At 41.0% G+C, this 9,943-nt stretch overlaps 4 protein-coding genes across 4 annotated transcripts in view; 2 read left to right on the top strand and 2 right to left on the bottom strand.

Moving 5' to 3' along the window:
* SARC_07188 (hypothetical protein) overlaps positions 1–3,922 on the top strand; it is a 4,155-nt gene extending 233 nt beyond the window's left edge. Inside the window, exons 2-4 of the mRNA XM_014298878.1 lie at positions 966–1,082; positions 1,992–2,287; positions 3,205–3,922. Coding sequence (XP_014154353.1) covers positions 967–1,082; positions 1,992–2,287; positions 3,205–3,575 — 783 coding nt within the window. The 5' untranslated portion in view covers position 966 and the 3' untranslated portion in view covers positions 3,576–3,922. The remainder of the gene's footprint in view (positions 1–965; positions 1,083–1,991; positions 2,288–3,204) is intronic.
* Positions 3,923–5,479: 1,557 nt separating this feature from the next.
* SARC_07189 (hypothetical protein) lies at positions 5,480–5,953 on the top strand (the record flags this gene model as incomplete). Its single annotated transcript, XM_014298879.1, has 2 exons — positions 5,480–5,685; positions 5,812–5,953. The coding sequence occupies 2 exons, from the start codon at positions 5,480–5,482 to the stop codon at positions 5,831–5,833; spliced, it is 228 nt and encodes a 75-aa protein (XP_014154354.1). The 3' UTR covers positions 5,834–5,953.
* A 416-nt stretch (positions 5,954–6,369) lies between these two features.
* Positions 6,370–7,641, bottom strand: SARC_07190 (hypothetical protein). The gene has a single exon (XM_014298880.1). The coding sequence runs from the start codon at positions 7,540–7,542 to the stop codon at positions 6,481–6,483; it is 1,062 nt and encodes a 353-aa protein (XP_014154355.1). The 5' UTR covers positions 7,543–7,641; the 3' UTR covers positions 6,370–6,480.
* A 2,256-nt stretch (positions 7,642–9,897) lies between these two features.
* SARC_07191 (hypothetical protein) overlaps positions 9,898–9,943 on the bottom strand; it is a gene marked incomplete at its 3' end in the record, with an annotated part of 1,475 nt that continues 1,429 nt past the window's right edge. Inside the window, exon 2 of the mRNA XM_014298881.1 lies at positions 9,898–9,907. Coding sequence (XP_014154356.1) covers positions 9,898–9,907 — 10 coding nt within the window. The remainder of the gene's footprint in view (positions 9,908–9,943) is intronic.

Genomic DNA, 9,943 nt, shown 5'->3' on the forward strand with positions numbered 1-9,943 from the left:
GTACATGGAAACCTCTTGTTGTAAGAACATTATTTGTTTGTGCTTCTAAATAGCGTATGAGTGTTATAGTCCTGCAGAGTATGTGACTATATGCATTCATGTACATGGAATCCTCATGTCGTAAGAAAATACTTTGTTTGTCTTCTAAATAGCGCGTGTTAGTTATAGTCCTGCAGAATATGTGACTATATGCATTCAGGTACATGGAATCCTCATGTCGTAAGAAAATACTTTGTTTGTGCCTCTAAATAGCGTGTGAGTGTTAGTCATGCAGAGTAGGTGAGTATATGCATTCAGGTACATGGAAACCTCTTGTTGTAATAAAATACTTTGTTTGTACTTCTAAATAGCGTGTGAGTGTTATAGTCCTGCAGAGTATGCGACAATATACATTTAGGTACATGAAACCTCTTGTTGTAAGACTATACTTTGTTTGTACTTCTAAATAGCGTGTGAGTGTTATAGTCCTGCAGAATATGTGAGTCTATGTATTTAGGTACATAGAAACCTCTTGTTGTAAGAAAATACTTTGTGCTTCCAAATAACGTGTGAGTGTTATAGTCCTGCAGAGTATGTGAGTATATGCATTCGGGTACATGGAAATCTCTTATTGTAAGAAAATACTTTGTTTGTGCTTCCAAATAGCGTGTGAGTATCGGTATATTGGCGAGGAAGTCAGGTAAATCGTAAAACATGGACTTCACGTGAGCCATGAAGTGATTCAAGATATTTTTAACTATTCAGAATCCAAGGCCATTATATCGATTACTATCTTTTGCGATAATGTGTACATAACAGTATATATGTGCTTACGTATGTGTGAGTATATCTATATGCGTAGCTAGCCCGAGATTTTTAGTCACTTGTGTACTGGAGTCTGATGAAGTACATACGTACATATGTCGCTGATATAAGGGACCATCCAGTACCATCCCCTGACCTTTTAATCTATACGTTATTCTCAGAATGACCATGATCACGGGTATGTCAGCCGACGATGATGTGTCACCATGCTCTCCTGTGCGCGTGGAAGAGCTGGTTGAGAATTACGATATAGAATGGTCTTGCAAAACTCAAGGCCGGTATGTAGTCCATTACGAACAATTGAATGTATTGCGACTGCGTAAAGTTTTAACAGGTTCCATATAAACGTGGATAAGTATAATTATCAACGTTTATGTAGGCAAGTACACTGTTTGTGTGGTTGTGTTGTACCTGGCGACCAGGGATATTTTTTTTTATGTGTGCAGTCGCGTAATGTATAGTATTAAAATGAGATGATATATATATATATATATATATATATACGTACGTACGTATGCATGCATGCATGCATGCATGTATGTATGCTTGTATGTATGTATGTATGTATGTATGTCTGTACATACATATGCATGTGTGTGTGTATGTGTGTATGTGTGTGTGTGTGTGTATGTTTGCATGTCTATGTTTGTATGTATACATGTATATACATATATATATATATATATATATATATATATGTATATATATGTATATATATATGTGTGTGTGTGTATATGTATATATATATATATTTATGTATATGTATATATATATATGTGTCTGTGTCTGTGTCTGTGTCTGTGTCTGTCTATATGTATATGTATATATATATATATATACATGTGTTCGTATCTATATATATAAATATGTTCGTGGATATATATATATATATATGCGTGTCTGTTTCTGTGTATGAGTGTAGGTACATGTATGCGTAAATATTTATATATATGTATATATATTTATATATATATATATGTGTGTGTGTGTGTGTGTGTGTGAATATATATATATATACATATATATATTCACGCATACATGTACATACACTCATACACAGAAACAGATCTCGTACAAGCTCGGTTCCTTCGAGTTTTATTGTTTCATTGGAACGAAGCCACTTCGGCATAGCTAAATACAATTTAGAGGAAATCTCTCAGTTTTGCGATGTGTTTCCTAAACAAAAGTGACGAACACCTGGGTGGATGGGACTTCAAGCGTACCGATATCACCGGCAAACTCCTTTTCCGGGACGACGAGTCTGCGGAGGGCGAGCACGTGGGGTCTATATTCGTCACACGGATCAACCGGACGTACATATGCAACGAGGTTCTGGCGTTTGACGATGTATTGGATGAAACGGTGGAGATGAACATGATTGTGGCCTTCCTGGAGAAGATTAAAGAGGAAGGAGAAGAGGATAGTAGCGGCAACTGTATCTTTGTGCAGCATCTCTATGTATCTCCGCGTCATCGAGGATATGGTAGGGGAACGAATCGATCAAGACTTTCGGATATCACATACCTGTTGTTCGTGTTCAGCTACTTGTACCTATTCGGCCATCTTTCTCGACGCTATAGTGTGCCTATATACATGTAAACATAGATACATAGATACATATCCGCAGGCATATATGTAGATTTTAGTGATCTTAACAAAGTGTATGACCATTTGCGTATGATATCTTCAATCAGTGGCTTGTGGATTCTGTAGTGGAAAGGGGTGAGGATTCGTTCCCGATTGAACGCAGAGGGGGTACAGTTGCTTCTGCGCATCATCTGTTTTGTTCACCTCTGGCTAGTACATATTTACGTATCTCCAAAGGAAGAACAATTGCAACACGTGGTTATAAGAACAACAGTGGTTCTGGGATGTTCTGACATACGCTCTACATTGCCAACCGTCCCGCACCTTTAAACGTATACGGCACCAGAGCGTTTAGCGTTCGCCTGGCAATTATCAGTGCGGGGTGTTTTACGTTTTGTGAGAATTGTCTCAGTTGTGTGGCTATAATGGACGTGAACTCGCTCTAACATCATTCAATCTCTCACTGGTTTTGGTTTTGTAACTAATTTACGATGACATGTGTGATAAGTGTTTATCTTTGTAGTGTGAGCTATTCTATATGCGGATATGTTATACTACTATATAGCATGTAGTCGGGTTCATGTATCAGCCAGAGTACACTACATATCCCTTACTGTATGTATGCGGATATGTTGTACTACTATATAGCATGTAGTCGGATTCAGTCGGATTCATGCATCAGCCACAGTACACTATATATCCCTTACTGTAAGTATGCGGATGTGTTGTACTACTATCTAGCATGTCGTATGATTCATGTATCCGCCACAGTACACTAACCATCCCTTCACGTACGCTGTGCTGTATGTTCAGGACTGGGGTGGTTTATGGTACAGGCCTGTGATGAAGTCTTCAACAGCGGCATGTCCCTGGCCGTTTTAATGGCCTACCCACAGCAGTATAACCACAGACTGCAGCTGTGTCACGAACGGTTCTTGCCCGGCGCCAACGCAAGCTTAGCCGAAGATTATTCCCAGTTTGACGATGGCCGGAATGAGTATGTAGAACAAGCTGAGAAACTTACTATGTACTTCGAGGCGTTCGGGTTTACCGATAGGGGGGATGGAATGCTGGCTCGATGGAACGGTGAGCGGCACCCGAGTCTGCATGGTCTGATGGGCCGAAAGATTGCCGCATCGGAGAAGTGCAGGAGGCGACCGAGTATAGAAGACGCAATCAGATGAGGGGTATATATATATATATTATTATTATTATTATTATTATATATATATTATATTATATATGTATATATGTATATGTATATGTATGTTCATATTGGACGGTAGCGGACATATTCAGTGCTGTGGATACCATATGCTTGAGCTATTCAGCCGGAGTTGTAATCCGATGTATGAAGTGCCTACGTGACCAGAATGCGATGGGATTGGATTGTGGTGCGTGATTGTAGCTGTCAATCCATTTCTGGGGAAGCCATTCAGTGTACACGCAGAGTCGCTCAGCCGCGTGGACGACATGCTTGATTATGGTCGCTAACAAATCAGGGCCAGTATGTGAATTCAAAAGCTATACAGTATCGTTTACGTATAGCACTATAGAGACTTTGTATGTGAATTCAAAAGCTATACAGTATCGTTTACGTATAGCACTATAGAGACTTTGACGTCTATATAGTCCTCAGTGCCCTTAGATCCCCCGATCGGTAATTATTTAGCTATGCAACGGTCATCCACATATATATAGTACTATCAATATAGCTAGCCATACATAGCATAGCACGCACACTGTGCATCACATATCACACACAATGTAGGATGACCCAAATTACCAGCGGGGGGTTTGTTTGTACAAAAGCCGAACATCAAAATCCGACAAGAGCTTCGTGAGCCTGGTTTGGTACTCCATCTTAGATGCACTTCAATGCTTCCCAGCCTTGCTTGAGGAGTTAAAGAAAATAAATTATAAAATGGGTCTCCTTTTTTTATAGCTGTCTTTGACTATGTCACCGAGATACTCTCTACCCATGTCCGAGACACCTGTAGACAGTGAGGTGGCCATTAAGCGTATCGCGACATAGCCAGACCCGGCTGTTGCAACCACGAATATACAATTCTGATGCCGCACCATATGTAATTCGTCGTCGCTATTAAATGTTTGCCGAGCGCAGGTTTTGTATTGATAGGCAATTAATGATCCCGTATTCCAATATATATTGGTGCAAAAAGTACATCAGGCAAGATGCCTGTAAAGCAATTCGACATGCATACACTGTGTTCGTCAAAAAATGTATAAAGCATGAGGTGCCACGACCTACGAGAGTTTGTTCATGAAGCCCTAACGTACTTCGTTTCTTCGGGAATTTGAATAGCACGAGTCATCGAATATATATCATAAAACTGTAGTCCCCGGTTATTGTACCAAGCCATTAAACTAGGTGCTCACTGCTCAACCTGCCAGGTAGAACCATCCCGGTGATTATCATTGTCACAACACCAAGAAACAAGCTAAACTTGGGTGCATAGGCGGTCGGATGGGCTACGAAGTCGCGAAACTATTCACAAACTTTAAAAGCAAAGAAACCTACGAATATCCAGAAACCATGGTCTCCTAAAGGGGGTATTATACAAAATGAGTTCCTGCGTGCCTGAGCTCTGCAGCTCGGCTATCAAGCCAACTATCTATATTCTGGACCGGTTATATCCGGAAGGATAGATATTGTAAAGCAAAACAGCTGTCAACAGACAATATGATATCAATCAGAGGATTCCATGGTGAACCCAATGTGCTCCAGCTGGGAGTGGCCGACTGGGCAGACGTCTCGTTTCTAGTTGCAAACTTTCGATACAGGGTATGCAAACGAGAATAGAGACAATATCATCATCTCGATCGAAGCCGCATTCCAGGAAGCCTTAAAAGGTCTTTCGGTATACTTGTGAGTGTGATACTGTCGAATCTAGAAACATCGTCTCGAAGGGATGTTAACGGATTAGAGAATGGGAGCTGGTCAGTGCGACAGCTGTAGAGATCTCACTTGACGTGGACGAGGCCAAGACGGAGGCGGAATGCGGGATAAGCAGGAGATACGAATCAACTTGTAGAGGAGACTTCCAAGGAGAGCGACAACGGTAACATGGTTAACTCACACACGGCCGCCACTTTGAGCGATATGAAGAAGCACGGGACATCGGAGAGTAGCTACATGGAACTTAAGGTTGAATCCGAAGCTGTGTACCCACTATCCGAAGCGGATAGACCTGGAGGAAACAATACACAAGATAGCGTTCGCACCGGCGCAGTGTGCGATGTTTTGCGACAAACTGATCGTTGGCAACCGATGTATGTGCAAGCATTGTTTTTCCTTCGATATATGAGATGCTTGCTTCCACACCATAGGACACACAGTGTCTCACCGCCTGGTCTTACCTAGGGCTACCTTTAAATATGCTCGTTGTGCTCCCCCAGGACATCGACAGCGAGCACATAACTACCCTTACCACCATCGTCAGTGTAATAGCACCTGTACAGCTGAGGTGCTTGGAATTCATCCTTTCAATGTAAATTATCTGGCATCCCGAATATGGTTGGGCCAGCCTTGCACTTCTTCTAAATACTGTGAAAGTAATCGACTTGTGCGCAGAAGTGATATGTACATAGAAGAGGTATAGGGCACGGATAAGCGTTGAATATGCATAACGGTATATTCTGACGATTAGAATCAAGCTGCTTCCATCACTTATTTATCTAAAGCTTTGATCACGATGTTTACAGAGCGCTTGTTGACACAAAATTGGTTCGAATTGGAGATAGTATGCCAACAGCTCGAACTCATGTATCAAAAAACAATAAAACCGTTGTGTATTGGCTGCATATTATTGACTGGCAACCGTTTTTCTCATCGTAGTTTAGTCCGATCCTACTCACCATATCAAAACTCAAAATCGATCGATGTTGATTGTCAGATGGTTTTGCATATTGCTCCCATGCTTTGCCGCACACATCGCATGCTAAATTCTTACAATACGACTTTTATAAAAATATGATACGCATGCATACATATTATATAATTTTGTACTAGATATGTTTGTATTATTATTTGTCTTTCTAGAGAGTACACAGCATGTTAGTCGACACTTAATTAGTAGAATCCAAGCAAAAGGGTTCGTCCAAAACCTCACAGGTCATTCTTGTACAAGTCGACTCGCCATTATCGTTGCACTTGCAAGTATTACACCCATTGAAGTACTGGGTGCAACCCTCTGCACAGAATTCCGGAATATCTAAGCACTTAGGCTCCTCGACAGTCTCACAGGCCTTCTTGGTACAAGAAGCCACACCGTCTTCACCACACGTGCAAGTATTACATCCATCGAAATAAGTGGTGCAGTCTGACTTGCATACATCAATCGCTTCACACTCGCACATTGTGCAATCATTACCATCTACCTTAAAACCGTTCTCGCAGTGCATTCTGCACTCCTTGTCGGAGCACACTGATGCTTCCGGCTCTACACATTTGCAAATGTCACAACCGTTGTCGTCTTGTTGAACCTCACAAAATATATCACACATAACTTCCGAGCACTTCTCCTTTGGCTCGACACATTTGCAAATATCACAACCATTCTCGTCTTGTTGGAATCCCTCATCGCAGAACATAACGCACATTTGGTCAGAGCACTTGTGCTCTTCTGGCTCTACACATTTGCAAATATCGCAACCGTTCTGATCCTGTTGAAACCCTTCCTCACAAAACATGTCACACATGACTTCCGAGCACTCAGGCTCCTTTGGCTCTACACATTTGCAAATATCGCATCCGTTCTTATCTTGCTGGAATCCCTCTTCACAGAACATAGTACACATTATATCTGAGCACTTGTGCTCCTCGGGTTCCACACATTTGCAGATGTCGCAACCAAACTCATCTTGTTGGAAGCCCTCTTCACAATACATGGTGCACATAACCTCCGAGCACTTGTGCTCTTCTGGCTCCATACATGCGCAGATATCGCAACCGAACTCGTCTTGTTGGAATCCATCTTCGCAATACATCATGCACACAACGTCGGAGCACTCGAATGTGTCACTAGCTCGAGGTTCGATAATCATTTCAGTATCATAACCAGTGGGTTTGGCCAAGACTGTCAGTGACATTGTTGCCAAGACGGCGACTGCAAAAGTTGTAGACTTCATAATTTAAATATTGAGTCTGATGTTTGATTGATATTTTAAATCCAAATTTTCCGTTCGTTCCGCCATGCTTTTATATACACTGCTCATGTTGGCCTCCGGCCCTCCGTGTCCATGATGTGCAATTTTTTATTTTATACATATCAGAAAGAGCCGTGTAATGATCCAGAAGAATGTGATAGATTTTAAAAATTAGAGGGGTGGAATCACACTCTGGCACTGGTATCATTTAAATACATCTGTTGTATCCTGCGAGGCTGTATCCTCTGACCTCAGACCTGCTTGGCTGAGGGCCTGTGGGCTGAGGCTGTATACAAAGTGCACATGTATAAATACATATATAACTCAAGAGCCCGAAAGACGTAGATAAATATATGCTATTAGCAGGCCGCAATACTCCATATCACAAGTTCACAACCACCGAAGCCGGCGGCAATCGAGCCCCTGGCCCCAGAGTGCCCCCGACTCACCCGAGTCCTCGACAGTCCGACTCCGCCAGCAGTAAAAGCCCCCACTCCTAACTTTTTTGGTTTTTTTTAAACATATACGAACATATACTAATTAAACAAACAATATTTTCAGTTGAACTTTTTTTACAACAAATAAATATATAAATGGAAATCCCGGTCATCGACTCATCTCACATCTGAGACGGAGAGTGAGTCATCGGTCATCTATTTTATATATAACAAATATTTACCATATTTAGCCTTCTGACAAAAATTGAACTTTTTTTTTTTCAGAAGGCTATAAATATCATGATTCGCAAATACTTTTATTTTCAAAATCATATTAATTTTTGTTTTTTTTGCTTAAAAAACCAAACAAACAATCCAAGTACAACTGTTAGGAGTTAAGATACTCCGAAGCGACAGACTGAATAGTGACAGCTAACCTCGCTACGTTTCCCGTTAAAACGCAAAAAAAAAGTATAAAAGAATAAGCGTTTACGTTCAAAGTATGTCCTAAATTTTGTCCTATGGGCTTACAAATATTTAGGTACATTTTTTGAGGCGGCCAATCTGTCACAAATTGTCCTATTTCTCACTGTGCGTCAGGTCTGAATAGTTTCAAGTCGCCCTTTCATTATAAACAAAAGGCTAATATCTCAGGTGCAAATTTGGAAAAAAATCAAGGTCGATTTGGGTCGATTTGCCCCCGATATACTTTTTAAAAACGCTTAAAAAAACTCTTGCGTTTACGTTTAAAGTTTATCGCATATAGGCAGAAGGTATTGAGCTTTAGAGTGACAGTTGCTATTTAAAAAAATGGTTAGATTGATCATTGTGCATGTCGTCGTAAATTTGTACCAGCCATTTGGCCTTGAGCCCTTTACCCCACATCCACGACTCCACGAGTCCACGGACCACGCCGCCACGGGCCACAAGATTTTACAGATCTTTATCTCTCTAAAAGCAAGTGAAATATCGTCGCTGACGGCTCGTAGCCCGTAGCCGTAGGTCAATTTAAGACTTTATAAGTCAGACCGTTAGGAATCAAGACTTCAAGAAGACAGGAACTCGGCATTGTCGTGACAACTGGTGATAGTCGGCAAAGCCAAGGCCCAAAAAGCCCGGTAATCACTCGCTGATTAGGGGAAATATCATAGCCTATAGCACACACAAACAGGCAAGATTGCGAAATGGAAATAGTCGTGGGATTTTTTATTGTACGACCATTCCATCGTAGATATCAATATTACTATTGTACATAGTCATGCTTTTTTTTTAAACGACCATTCCACCCGATGTATCAATGTGCTCAACAATTGAAGGCCTCAGGCCCTCATGGTACGGGATACCGCATTGTACGAAATTATATGTTGATGCTCATTTTCATTCCAGCTGCAATAAACTCGAATTTGTGTTGTCAGGATTCCATATGGTTCAATTTATGCCGAATTGACAAGATAGTATATTATCCTGTATGTAGAATAAATCCGCAGCGATGTTTCAATATCAGACCATTGTTATATTAAACCCCACTAGTTACACTATTTTGTCCGTTTAATATCGCAAGTTCGCAAGAGCTAAATTTGTGCGACAGATATGGAGATGTGAAACTGTGGTGGCCTTGCGACAAGTTAAGAATTGCTGATAGCGTAGTGTAAATCTATTATCTCTTTTAATCAAACGAACAAGCAGAGGCGAACTAAAGTAGATGGTATGTGTGTGGAGCCCCAATATCTCAGCATACCAAGACTTTACAATCGACAAAATGCTTGCCCTTGTAGATTCACGAGGTAGCCAGCGCTTTCTAAAAAAAAATTGACGCCGGTTCGAACGTTTATTAGTATATATTACGTGAATTATTTAACGCTGCAGCCCAGACAATTTTTTGTGGCCATAACAATAAAGCTCAGTGCACTCTTTGGTGTTTTATGCCAAAGACATATTTGACTCTT

Source organism: Sphaeroforma arctica (assembly GCF_001186125.1).
Source record: "Sphaeroforma arctica JP610 unplaced genomic scaffold supercont1.553, whole genome shotgun sequence".
Taxonomy (NCBI): Eukaryota; class Ichthyosporea; order Ichthyophonida; genus Sphaeroforma; species Sphaeroforma arctica.

Coding starts and splice junctions, on each gene's coding strand:
- SARC_07190 (XM_014298880.1), bottom strand. CDS start 7,542: ATGAAGTCTACAACTTTTGCAGTCGCCGTCTTGGCAACAATGTCACTG.